Source organism: Berghia stephanieae, chromosome 1 (genome assembly GCF_034508935.2).
Source record: "Berghia stephanieae isolate SIO BIC M18660-M18661 chromosome 1, UCSD_Bste_1.3, whole genome shotgun sequence".
Classification (NCBI taxonomy): domain Eukaryota; kingdom Metazoa; phylum Mollusca; class Gastropoda; order Nudibranchia; family Aeolidiidae; genus Berghia; species Berghia stephanieae.
This window is the reverse complement of record NC_088360.1, coordinates 133724954-133739601: the sequence shown is the minus strand read 5'-3', so window position 1 is coordinate 133739601 and position 14648 is coordinate 133724954. Positions and strand designations below refer to the sequence as shown.

The 14648-nt window shown below is 35.2% G+C and overlaps 1 protein-coding gene across 7 annotated transcripts in view; it reads right to left on the bottom strand.

Moving 5' to 3' along the window:
- The window catches only part of LOC144963246 (alpha-mannosidase 2x-like), a 78617-nt gene that overhangs the window by 8636 nt on the left and 55333 nt on the right, over positions 1-14648 (bottom strand). For 2 of the 7 annotated variants that reach the window (XM_078897102.1, XM_078897105.1), the window contains exons 1-2: positions 1728-1780; positions 147-413 (exon numbers count right to left, since the gene is read on the bottom strand). In XM_078897102.1, coding sequence (XP_078753228.1) covers positions 147-311 — 165 coding nt within the window. In that variant the 5' untranslated portion in view covers positions 312-413; positions 1728-1780. Of the gene's footprint in view, positions 1-146; positions 414-1727; positions 1781-3170; positions 3321-14648 lie in introns of those variants that run through there. The other 5 variants (XM_078897107.1, XM_078897103.1, XM_078897104.1 and 2 more) reach the window with 4 other exon arrangements.

Here is a 14648-nt window from a genome sequence, read left to right as displayed (position 1 = left end):
TTATTGCAACCTGTCTCACAATTTTCAAGGACTGTTTTGTAAACACAATCCAAAATTTGGTGACGATTGGTCAAGAGGTTTCAGAGCCTTAGTGTTACAAAAAATCCAATTTGTCAAATATATAATTAGATTTTTATTTTACCCACCAGGGCTTTGATCGGTTTCCCTTGAAGCATTCGTCGATGTTGTTCCTTCAGCTCCAACCTGTTTCTTTCCTCTGGCAGATTGATGTATATTCCTATCATCAGTGTAGCCAGGACAATCAGGGCAGTCACACGATATCTGAACTTCATTCCAGTTGGTAGCAACATGATTTTTATTTGGTATTTCCTAGTCTTGTGCCGAGTTTACTGGTAGCTGTCATGGCAACAGCATATTGAATAGGTTGATTGCACGTTCATCATAAAGGCCATCTGAAATAGAATATATTTGATTTCATTCATTTATAATAATAAATATAAACATTTTAGTCTGACCAAAATTTGTCTAGTCTGCTCTTGAAGCTATTTAGGGTTTTTACGATCGATTAAATTAAGCTTTGATATTTCCCAAAGATACACAAATAGGGGTTGATTTAATCATTTATGACAAGGACTCAATTTTGATAAAAATTGACCTTCTAACTAAACTTGGCAATATCTCAGTTCAAACCTTTTCACCATTAGACTGCTCATTTCATTCTTTGTAACATATGTTACGTTGGTTTGAGAGTAGGCCTATTTCCATAACAATGATGAAAAAACAATTTGGGTTATCAGACCTGCAAATACGTACAAATGCATAGGAACTTGGTACTCACTATTGCCATCAATAAAAAATAATAAGCACTGATAATTAACTTCTTATCTATGTTTGTTACAGAAGGCCTAGTTACGTGGGTATATAAGTTTGTGTGTGTGTTTGTGTGTGTGTGTATGAATGTGTATGTATGTAGGCCTTTGCATGCTTGCTGTAGAGTAGAAGGGTTGGTGATTTGGAAAAGGGAGGGGGTGCTGGGGGAGAAAAATATGGATAAATTAATGGGCAGAACAGAAAAAAAAATATTGATTTAATTTTATAAAACATAATAATAATAATAATAATAATAATAATAATAATAATAAGTCACAGGATAAAAGGAAGGAAGACGAAGACGAAGAGGAAGTAGAAGAAGAAGAAGAAGAAGAAGAAGAAGAAGAAGAAGAAGAAGAAGAAGAAGAAGAAGAAGAAGAAGATGAAGAAGATGAAGAGGATGAGGAGGGGGTAGCAGAGCTGGCAAGTCAAGGTTTATAGGACATAGAGATTACATTAAATCTTACGACGCGGTTAGATGGTTTAGAACAAACAAACAAAATAATTATATCTGACACTAACTTCAGTCTGTTCAAGCTTCAGAACAATAAGAAAAAGAGAATAGCAGACCATCTATTGTCATCTCAGGGAAAAAAAGTATTTATTAGGCCTAACTATACTACATCCCAAGTATTCTTCCGATGTTATAGAGGGGGTTTGGGAAGGGGGGGGGGGACTTTTTAAAAAAAGTTTCCCCCTCCCAAACCCCCTTCTAGAAGTTCTAGTGTAGGGGGTTTGAGAGGGGGGAGATTTTTTTAAAAGTCCCCCCCCCCCAACTCCCAAACCCCCCACTAGAACAAGAATACTTGGGATGTAGTAGCTTATGGAAGGTTTCCCCCTAACTATAATATTATCTGCCTATGCAAACTAATCAACATCAACAATAACACACTTACTAATAAAAATAAAAGCACTTTCACAGGACGTCAGCAAAAAAGTTTGGAGTGACTAGGCACTTGCAAGACGTAGCTCTCGCGAGTTGAAAACAGGCGAGGATTTCTGTTTCCGTTTTTGAGGGGAAAAAATTTAGGAGTGATTTTAAAATGTTCATTCTTCTTTTTCAGTGGAATGAAATGGCATGTATTATATATCATTGGAAAGGGCATAAAATTCTACATACAATGATGCTAATATTATTATATTTTTATATCATGATTTTGAGAAATCTTTGTGTAAAGAGAGTATATGTGTTTAAACGCTTATAACTTTTAAACCAGAGATGGTCCTTCTTAATAAAAACAAGTCCTTCTGAGATACATATTAAAGTAGCTTCTCTAAAAATTTCAGAGCAAAATATGTTTGCACTCAAAAGTTAGAGCTCCCCAAAAAACAGTAATTGGCCTCGATTGTTTACAGAAGCTGCCATTTTCTTATACTGATTCACTTCCTGTCGTCTGCTGCGTTTGAGAGATAACTTCGTCAATCCACATCAAAACTTTACATCTGTATATCTTACAATATATTCCATTTATGGAAGTTATTTTTGTTTTAAATTATTTAATTAATTGGCGTTTTCATGTCCATGCATTCATTTTATAATTTACAATTCTCTTCCTTTTTTTCCGATTGATTTTTCACTGTTGATTTTGACGTTTTTCATCCTTTGACGGACGTCTGTCCAATTTAGGGGAACGGGGGAGCGGAAGTTTTTAAAATCACCTATTTTCGATCATTTTAAACACGAATACACCACCTCAAACATTTATCAGTCCATATCTCTGCTTTTATGAGGTCTATTTTAATTTTGAAAAGTTCAAAGTGAATAACTAAATGACGCCGATTCAGTGGTGTATTTGGTCTATCTACATGTGAATAAATATTTAATTTTCGACTTTTCCAAAATTCCAATAGGTCATTCATTTGCATGTCGTGATCTATTTTTCCTTGATTTCAGCTGATTCAGCTCTAAACTATACTTTTCTCTCTCAATAAATAATTATTTTTCTGTTTGCAATGTATTACAGAGATGTTGAATTACCACGTGTAAAAAATTCAAAGTTGTATCTGAAGCCGTTTCTGAATTATACTTGATTATCCATTAGGTTGCTGTGTTTTGGTCACATATTTTCCTATAAGCTTCTATAGAGATTTTTCACCACATAAAAGGTCATAACTTTTGAACTAGTTGAGATAGAGCGATAATTTTTTCACTTTAGTAAATGTTTCACTCCCCTTTATTTTTCTACGCTAAATTAATACCGATAGCACTATTTTGAAAAATTCTTGCAAGTGCCTGGAGTGAAGATTATCATAATCGATTAACTTTTTTAAATTCTAAATAAAACTTTGGACTTGGAAATTCAAAACGTCAAATTTCGTCGATCCCTTCACCTTCTTACATTTTAATTACCACTGTGTAACTGTGTAATCACGGTGTGTTTGTAGTTTGTATTCTTCCTCTTTCCGCATTTATCTTTCCCACAGGTTTCATGCGTTGACAGTTGACACACATGTGTCGAGACGTTTCTACCTGCGTGACCCTGCCCTGCTTCACATACACATAAACACACACACAGCCCACACGCACACACACACGCACACACACACACACACACACACACAACACACACACATCACGCGTTTCCATACTTTAAAAAAGTAAACTTTTAAAAAGGCACTTTATTATTGACGATACTTTACACAAAAGGTGAAGGTGGTGGTGGTGAGAGAGATAATGATGATAAAGATGATTATGATGATGACGATGATGATGGACGTTGTGGTGGTGGTGGTGGTGGTGGTGGTAGTAGTAGTTGTGGTCGTTGTTGTGGGGGCGGGTGGTGATGTGTGTGGTTGATTTTTAAAAAAAATGTTTTGTCTACTTTTGTCTTTTTTTTCTCGTTTTGTTTTGTTTTTGTTTGATATTATGTTTTGTTTGTCTTGTTTGTTCGATTTTTAATCCTTTTTATTTTTATTGTTTGTGTTTTCTGAGGGTTTTTTTTTTCTTTTTTTTCTGGGTTTTTTTTTTTTTTTTTTTTTTTTTTTTTTTTTTTTTTTTTTTGTTTTTTTTGTTGGTTTTTTTTTGGTATTATTTTGTTTTTGTTTTCGTTTATTGTTGTTTTTATGTTGTTTTTTTTTTCTTTTGAATTGGATCTTGCCTTTTTAAAAACATTTTAAAAGTATGATAAAAAGCTGTATACGCCAAACCGACGTGTCCATATATGGAGGCCTGACATCCGAACATCCTTCTGGGCCTAGTTTAACATTGTTGCAATGGACAATATTTGGCGTCATTTTTTTTTTTTTGTTTTTTTTTTTTTTGTTTTTGTTTTTTTGTTGAGATTTCCAGTACAACAATGAGCCAATAAGGAATTGGGTTATCAGACCTGTAAATAAGTGCATGTTGCGCCAAGACCATACAGAGCAAGCATGACCTTCTTCTGTGTCCATATCAATCATAGAGAAGAGGTCAATCAGTAAAACAAGACGAATGTGTGTCTGTCTACCAGTATATCCCAGATTACACGTGTACCTACGTATTTAATTAAGCAATATGCATTACGCATTCATTGTGCACTATGCATGACGTACACATGGAAACGGAGGTTTATTCACCAGAACATGAAACAAGACTAGACCTATAGGTACTGCCGTACTCTTGAAAAACCACATATTATTTAGAAATTTGGCCAGAAAACTCGTCCTTCAAATATCGATCGATTTAAATGACTCTTGTCTTAGCAAAACCTTTCAAACCTGGGACTTCACGTATTATTATTCTTATTATTATTATTCTTATTATTATTATTATCATCATCATCATCATCATCATCATCATCATCATCATCATCATCATCATCATCATCATCATTATTATTATTATTATTATTATTATTATTATTATTATTATTATTATTATTATTATTATTATTATTATTATTATTATTATTATTATTATTATTATTATTATTATTATTATTATTAAATATTATTATTATTATTAGCTTCACAACTTCAGACAGCTGGATTTAAATGCGGTTCTGACAGTCGGGCAGACATTTGATTTCTATTCTTTAGTTCAGTCACACGAACATACACACAATCAGAGAGAGAGAGAGAGAGAGAGAGAGAGAGAGAGAGAGAGAGAGAGAGAGAGAGAGAGAGAGAGAGAGAGAGAGAGAGAGAGAGAGAGAGAGAGAGAGAGAGAGAGAGAGATCAAACGATGTTTTTGAAAGTCGTGCAGATAGAAATGTTATTTTTATTCTTTAAGTCCAGATACGAACATACACAAATTCAATGAGAAAGAGAGAGAGAGAGAGAGAAAGAGAGAGAGAGAGAGAGAGAGAGTGAGAGAGAGAGAGAGAGAGAGAGAGAGAGATCAAACGATGTTTTTGAAAGTCGTGCAGATAGAAATGTTATTTGTATTCTTTAAGTCCAGATACGAACTTACACACATTCAATGAGAGAGAGAGAGAGAGAGAGAGAGAGAGAGAGAGAGAGAGAGAGAGAGAGAGGGGGGGGGGGCAGACGTGAGAGAGAGAGAGAGGCAGACGTGAGAGAGAATGCTGAAGGTTTCATCGAATCAATCACAGCAGGAATTTGGTCAAATCTCATCAGATCGGCAATCAATGCACTCTCTGCCTGTACTGTCGTACTCTCGATAAAAACGTATTTAAAAATTTGGCCAGAAAATTCTTCCTTCGAATATCGATCGATTTAAATGACCCTTATCTTGGCGAAAAAAAATTCAAACCTGGGACTTAGCGTCGATCGATATTTGAAGGACGAGTTTTCTGGTCAAATTTTTAAATATTATGTGTTTTTCCAGAGTACGGCAGTATAGGCCTACTGCCAAGCACTAAAAATCGCTTGTTTTTTGGTTTTTTTTTGTTTTTTTTTTTTTTTTTGTTTTTTTTTTTTTTTACATTATTGGCCAGAAAAAAACTGTATATTATTATGTACTTCAAAGACAGATGGATATGAATAATTGCCTCATATGTGTATATATTAGCAAGTTTGATAACTGGGCGCAACTATAGGCTTGATTTTTGTCATGGAAAATTTTCTGCGGTGAGTGTTTCCATTACAACAATGAATGGATATTACAATATACGATCCTTACTTAAACTTAAACTCTTGCTTTTTGGTGTAAGAAATCTTGAACACTGAACATTCCTTCCGTCCGAAGGCCAGTGTCGTACAACAAGACAACATAGTCGCACATAGCTATTAATAAACAATAATAAAATAAAAACAAAATTCCCTTTATCCATCCCCAGGGGGAAATAATTTGTCTTAGGGTACATTCGATCCAAGGGCGTCAGCCGCAGTGCAGCGGCGCAAATTTAAGCTAGGCAGGACTCAAGGCCACACAACGAGGTGGGTAGTCGAACTCGATTCCTTTTGGGTACGAAGCAAAGACCGCACCGCTGAGCCACGCCGACATGGGGTAATTGTATTTTCAGACTAAAAAGTAAAAAAAGACGTTTCTTCAGTATAAGGCAGTGCAGGAGCCGAGATCCAATTAAGAAACCGGGGAACTTGAGTCTCGAGGACAAGGAACCGGAAGTCAAAAAGATGGTGGAAAAGTCTCATTTTCCGTTTCGGAAATTTTGTAGACTTTTTAATTTCTCTCAATAATAAGGGCGGAAATGACATGTGAATGTGAGAACAAGAAAGTTCTGACAGAGTGGTGAAAACGATTTGGCTTAATTAAAACCTATAGCAATTAATTTGGGAAAGGGGACCTTCTATAGCTATATAATAATGTGACCTACAGTGGCGATCTGGTAGTATACCGGAATGGACTATATTATGAAGGAACAACATTGTAAATAAAAGGACAAAATAATAAACTGAAATATGGACAGTAAGAAAAAGAACACAGAGTGCATCCTTCTATTTGGGTATGTCAGTGTGATATTTGTAAGCACGCATAATATTTTAAACAACGGACTTATCGAATAATAATGAATTAAGCTGTAACTAAAGTCGATTAGCTAATATTAAACAAAGGGGAGCAACGCTTTCCTAGCGTAACTCGATGTGTATAAGTCTAGATCACAGATCATGAAGCGCCAATCTTAACAAAGTACTTTCTACCAGACCTAACAGTCTCAGATACCCGGCCACAAGTACTAGGCGGACTAGGTAGGGGGGGGGGGGGGTGTAAGAAACAAACAACAACAATAATAACAACAAACAAAAACCTCTGAATTTCATCAGGTATTGATACCGGTCTTTTTGCACATGAAGCTAGTTCTCTGCCAACTCAGCCAGCCAGAAAAAAAATCCCGGACGTTTCTCCCCCCCCCCCTCTCTCTCTCTCTCTCCCTCTCTCTCTCTCTCTCTCTCTCTCCCTCTCTCTCTCTGTGTCTCTCTCTCCCTCTCTCTCTCTTTCTTTTATTTCTTCTCTCTTCTTCTTCTTCTTCTTCTTCTTCTTCTTCTTCTTCTTCTTCTTCTTCTTCTTCTTCTTCTTCTTCTTCTTCTTCTTCTTCTTCTTCGTCGTCGTCGTTTTCTTCTTCTTCTTCTTCTTCTTCTTCTTCTTCTTCTTCTTCTTCTTCTTCTTCTTCTTCTTCTTCTTCTTCTTCTTCTTCTTCTTCTTCTTCTTCTTCTTCTTGCTTTTTATCAATGTTATGCTAGTTCATCATTTACCACAATATGACATTCTCACAATAAGTATGAGGTAATCAGATACGGTTTCTTTCTATTTATTTACTCATGAATTATCTTATTAGCCTACATTATGGAGAGAAATGTCAAGATGGCCTCCCACCTACACCAGGCACCTCAAACTAACAAAATACATTCTTTTAATATTTCGGAGAGAAATCTCTTACATCAATTCTCTAACGATTGCAAGGACCTCAAAACGTGTCGAACAACAAGTTATAAATCTGACAAATTGATGAAGTTTCAGGTTTGAGATTTTTTTTAATTAGGGGGGGGGGGGGGGGGGGGGGGTCATCTTAGCTGATCGAGAATATTTATTTGAAGTAAATTTTTTCTGGGAATTAAAAAAAAAAAGTGTATTGTCAATGACAGACTAAGGCACTTTCCATCTACTCGCTCTACCCGTGCACACGGCATGCAGAGAAGGAAGGCCCTGTGGTGCCAGAAGCCAAAGAAAACAATGAGAGGAAGTAGATCAGAGTAACGTTCAGGGCACAGAAAAGTGCAAGGAGCAACATCTGCTGTGCAATGGAAAAAGGCTTTATTTATTTCAATGAAAAACATTCAGAGAGCAGCTGCGCAAGATTTGCCACAAATAGGATTCAATAGTCTGATGTCACGTCCGTCCAGCGACGAGCAGTTTGGTTCTAAACAAAGGAAATCGGTACTTTTTATTCTTCATGCTGGCTAGAAATTTTTCACATGTCATGTGATCAGAATGTATGAAACTTAAAACATGATCAGATTTATAATGTTTTTCTCCTCTGGATACACGTCTATGCTCGTCAAAGAAGTATTTCATAACGGCGTCCGCCATTGTTGCGGTAGTTTAGAACCAGTTGCTAAGTTGAATCCAATTGCTGCAACGGAACCAGGAGGCATGCAAATTCAGTTGTTACTCTCTAACAATACGCGAATGGAACAAACTATCTATACCACAGAGCATGATAATAGACACAAATACATCATTAAACATTTGTGCGGCCATGTGGTCTCGTGGTATGACACTCGCTTTCGGATCGGAAGGTCCTGGGTTCCAGCCTCGCGCTTGGCGATTAGTTCAGTCCTTAGAAAAGGCTCTTTACTAACATTCTCTCACCGTACTCAGGTGTAAAATGAGTACCTGACCGTTAACAGCGTTGTCTCTGTCCGAAAAAAAAATGTAATATCGCCAAACAGGCGTCATGCCTCGTTCTACATGTTACGTGTTGCTGTTGGTCAGGGACGGACCCCTTGTAAAGCGCTTTGAGCACGTTTAGTGGAAATTGCGCTATATAAACGCTCAAGTTTTTGTTTGATTGTTTGTTTTTTTTTTGTATTTTTTTGGGGGGGGGGGGCGGTGTTTGTTTTGTTGTTTTTTTTTTTTTGTTTTTTGTTTTTTGTTTTTGTTTTAACCAAAGTATAGATAGTATGCAGATGACGTCACTCAGGCCTTTGTTATTGTTTTTGCCATCTGCGTTTGTGAGTTGTTCTCACGAAACTGTATTAACCAGACTATAAAAGTTCATGGTTACACAGAGTTTGTGTGTTGGTCCGTTATACTTCCGGATGGCAATGTTGTGAACTCCTCGGCCAAGCGCATTCTATCTATAAGAAAACATTACTGGTCATAGCGAAAGCTTAGATAATACAACTCTCGGTCAGTCAAAGTTTTAAAACTGTCCAGAGAACAGGCATTCGTTGTTTCAAATATTATAATGTTATTATTCCACAAGTGAATGCTACGAAGCGACATGCGTTTATTTGCAGGTCTGATAAGCCAATTCTTTATGGGGCCATTGTTGTAATGGGAATCTAAAAAAAATTGACGCCAAATATTGTCAAGCTTCAACTTAATACTATACGAAAATAGATAAAATGGACTTTCGGGTTTCCCCTTTATCAACAAAACAGGATGAATGCAATGAAATACTACAGACGAATGAGATAATGTAGTAGTGGCGTTGTTAAGATGAATAAACAAACCAAAAAAAATCCTTTAATCACTGAGACCTGATTCGCTCACAACTGATTAAATTACAAATATATACTACGGGCTTGGCTAAGAAGCTCACAACATTGCCATCCGGAAGTATAACGGACCGACACACAAAACTATGTGTAAACTTAAAGTTTATAGTCTGGTTAACCCTCTCCTTACCACTTGCATCAAAATCGTCACATTTGTTACGACACAATATACACTTTTTCTTATTCAGATTTATTTTGTACATCGCAAACTTTGAAGAATGGTCTTTGTTTAATTAGTAAGAACATAAAGTTATTTTGTAGACAGCTTGTTTGAGTTGAGAAATATAATTTTCTTGGTAAGCCTGCCATTTTTGAGAAAATACTGAAAATGATCGGTAAGGAAAGAGTTAATACAGTTTCGTATTACTCATAAAGGCGGATGGCAAAAAACAATAACAAACACACGAGTGACGTCAACTTCATTCTATCTATGCCTTTCCATTGTCTTTGTTTTGTTTTGATTTTTTTTTCTTTTTTTTTTCTTCTGATAATGGCAAGCTACTTGTTACATGTCTAAACATGACATCAGTGTCACAAGGAGGAAACCTTTGACCTTTCGACGTATTTCAGGTATCATCTGCTCGAACTGGAGCAGAATCCCAGCCTGTCACTTATCTCTCTTCAAGTTGTCCATCAAATGAATTATGGTGCCGAAACACGGAAAAACATTACATTTTTTCTTTAAAATTTTGGCCAGAAAATTCGTCCTTTAAATATTGATCGATTAAAATGTCCGTTATCTGAGTTTAAAAAAAAAACAAACCCAAAACTGGGACTTTACGAAGTTCCAGGTCTGAGAGTTTTTGATAATGTGAGAGTCATTTTACTTGATCAATATTTGAAGGACGAGATTTCTGGCCAAAATTTTAAATACATGTTTTTTTTTCCAGGGAACAATAGACTTGGCCTTACGTAAGGGTGTAGGTAAACTAACTGTAATGATTTTGTTTCTTCAACAAGTGTGGGTGTTTAAATGAATGAATGGAGATGTAGAGGCTTATGATAGTAGGTCTAATTGTATTATAGAGAAGGCATTGTGTGTGGTGCGGGTGTTAGCAGTAAGATTCAATTCTTGTCAAATACTTTTAAACCTGAGTCTTCCTTGAAGTCCAAGGTTTTAGAGATTTTGACAAGATGAGTTAGACAAAATAATGATAAAATCTATCTGTCTGTTTAATATCATTTTGTCTAACTCATCTTGTCTAAATTTCTCTAACCTTAGACTTCAAGAAAGACCCAGGTTTAAAAGTTTTTGACAAGCTGAGGGTCATTTTAATCGACGGATATCTGAAAGGCATAGATATTTTAAAAATGTTTTTGTGTTTTTTGTTTTGTTGTTTTTTAAAAAAACAGTACGACATTACATTCTATTCTGTTGCAGAGCATTGGGTTATGCTATAGATAGTATGCGCTTGGCTAAGAAGCTCACAACATTGCCATCCGGAAGTATAACGGACCAACACACAAAACTGTGTGTATCCATGAAAGTTTATAGTCTGGATAATAAAGTTTAGTGAGCATTTCTCATAAACGCGGATGGCAAAAAACAATAACAAAGACCTGAGTGACGTCATCTTCGAACTATCTATAAATAAATTAATTGGCTATAAGACAGCGTTTTATTAAAAAATGGACAGTGTAGCTCTATATTATTATTCATTGTGTCTTAACAACGCCACTACCACAATCACATTATCTCATTCGTAAGTAGTGTTTCATTCATCTTGTTTTACTGATAAATAGAAAACCCGAAACGTCCACAGTATCTGCCTTCGTCTAATGAATTGAAGCTTACAATACAACGTTCTCTTCTTTTTTTTTTTTTTTTTTTTTTTTTTGAAATCCAAGATCAGAACACGTCGCCAAAGACAATACCCAACTGTACAACAAGCGGACTTTAAATCATGATACTTGCTCTTTCCAACCACAATTTTCTTTGTTTAAAAAAAACCATTAAAAACATAATGTGAATTAATATCTGAACAAGTGTGTGTGAAAGGTGCCATACAAAGCTGGAAAAATACAAGAAAGAAAAAACATCCTAAAAAATCAGTCTACCTCCCGAGTCAAGGTCGACTGATTTTTTGGGATTTTTTTTCTTGGATTTTTCTTTCTTGCTTTGTCTGGCACCTTTCATACACACTTGTTCAGGTCTTCATCTTACACCTTTGCCTGCTCCTTAATTTCTTAAATTGATATTTTTCAAATAATGTGAATATTCCTATGTAAAATGAATAAGAACGCAATTGAAATCCTTTGTGTGAAGAGGCCCCAATCTTTGATAACGAAGATAGAAGTGAATCTTTTTCTTTTTTTTTTATTATTATTATTATTTTATTTAGCTAGCTTTAAATCTGAAAATGGTGTTTAAAACAAAAAATCTAAGTGTAAATCAAGCACAATGTACGCATCTAGAATTATATTACTTTCATTTGTTTCTATTTTGATAGCAATTGTAGATAGAATGAATTATACAATGGAAGTTAAGTGCTTTTTATCTTGTTGTGATAAAACAGGCTATTGAGACACTCCTCACAATTTACAACACAGCTGTTTCAAATAAGTAAACGTTTAAGACTCGCAAAATAGGCAAGCAGTTGTTTGGATATCCAGCATCCCTTTTTCAAGAATTTCCTTCCAAGATATAGATAACAATAAAATAAAGAAATAATAAATCCCTTTATTCATCCTCAATGAGGAAATGTGTCTTTAGGGTCTATTCCAAGGGAAGACTGGATTGACCCAGGCGCCGCAAAGTGAGCTTGGGTGATGGGACTTGCTTAAAGCCGCACAGCGCAGCAGGTGATCGAACTCGGTACCTTTTGGGTACGAAGCAAAGACCGTAGGAGAATAATAATAATAATAATAATAATAATAATAATAAATAAAATAAAATAATAATAATAATAAGAAGAAGAAGAAGAAGAAGAAGAAGAAGAAGAAGAAGAAGAAGAAGAAGAAGAAGAAGAAAAGAAGAAGGAGGAAGAGGAGGAGAAGGAGGTGAAGGAGAAGGACGAAAACAATAACAACAGCAACAACAACAAATAAATATTAGAAAACAGGTATACCAAAACAAACAAACAAACAAAAACAAAAAGAAAGAAAGAAAGAGAGAGAGAGAGAGAGAGAGAGAGAGAGAGAGAGAGAGAGAGAGAGAGAGAGAGAGAGAGAGAGAGAGAGATGAAGAGTAATACAAAAGATGGAATAAATGAATCGCAATATCTGAGAAGTTGAGTTTCTCCATTCCTAATGCCATTATTGCATTATGCTGTCAAAGAAAGACACTCTTCTAACGTAAAAGCAACAAAATGGGTCCTCTCGTCACGTGATATAAATATGGCCTTGTCCTAGATAATGATTTCTAGACGGCTGTAATAAAATTATAATTTGTTTATTCAATTCATGTATAATTTCTCCATCTCTGTTATTCCACAATCATTCTTTTCATTGATTTTTATATTATTATATATTTTATTTGAAATACACAACACGTAAAAATAGCAACATCAAATCGCCCACATTTAATTCTTTTTGAGCATAATTTTGCTTTTTTCCATTACGTTGAGAAATCTAATTAAAATTCCAACAACGCAATTTTCTCACACAAGTGAAATTGAAATGATTCCATATCTGATTCTATCGTTCCACGTGGCCGATGCCTCCAGGGACTATGCTCTATATTATTATAGAATAAGAATATTGACATTTTGTCATAGTCCCAATGCTGACTTCGAATATAAAACTGCCACACGTTGGATAAAATGAAAATGTCGCTGCTTGAAGCTCGAAGGAAAAAATTAAATAAACATAATTATTGAATTGTAAGCTTCAAATTATTAGACGAAGACAGATACTGTGGACGTTTCGTGTTTCCCCTTTATCAGCATAACAAGATGAATAAAACACTAAGGACGAATGAGATATCTCATCTCTATCCATCCATCCATCCATCCATCCATCCATCCATCCATCCATCCATCCATCCATCCATCTATCTATCTATCTATCTATCTATCTATCTATCTATCTATCTATCTATCTATCTATCTATCTATCTATCTATCTATTATATATATATATATATATATATATATATATATATATATATATATAATATATATATATATATTTATTATCTATCTATCTATCGGTCTATCTATGCATCTATCTATTTTTCTATCTGTCTATTTATCTAATTATATATATATATATATATATATATATATATATATATATATATATATATATCCGTCTATCTATCTATATCTATTATCACCATACCTACAACCTCCCGAATAGTTATCCCAGCTACCAAATTAGAAACATCGTTGATAGCCGTTTGCATTGTTGATAGGCGTTTTTATTTACCTTTTCCTACATGGTTCCAACTTGAAATATAAGACTAACCCAAATCTCATTCGACCTTACTCCTTTTAACGTTAAGTCTTATTCGGGCATCACCTCTATCGGGGATTTACCGAAACGTCCATCGCTAAAAACCCTTTATCCAGTTTAATTGTTTTCACGCAGAGTTATCAGTAAAGCCCCACTAGGGGGCAGCATCAACATTTCCAAAACGGTGTGAGCATGTCAGCCATTTTCAGAGGTGCCCAGCGGAGTTGACCAGTGTAGGCCTACCGTGGTTTATTTATTTTGGCGATGCCAACATAAATATGCCAAAAGGCACGTGTAACCCTTAATATAATGTGCACGTTTTGTGTGTCGGGCAATGAGTGCAAGGTGATGAGTGATCACTTCTCAAACAAATAAGAGAAAAGGATTCCTTGCTTCTTCAAACTAAACGGAGAACATACCTTTGTTTGCAAAACATGCTGTTGAAGTACTGGTTAAAAAGAAATAACGAACCTCAGCATTTATGTAGAGTTATATCTACTAAACGTACTCAAATCGCTTTACAACAGCAACATTTAATATGTAGGACAAGGCATGCTACCATAGTTATTGCTCACTTTTGGCGCTGCACTACGGCTGCTGCCTGGATAATCTGGGTCTGTGTCAAGACAGAACCTAAAGATAAGCTAAAGAACCTAAAGATGAGTTTAAAATCCTAAAGATAAGTTAAATAACCTAAAGATGAGTTTAAAGACCTAAAGATAAGTTAAATAACCTAAAGATGAGTTTAAAGACCTAAAGATAAGTTAAAGAACATAAAGAGTTTAAAAACCTAAAGATAA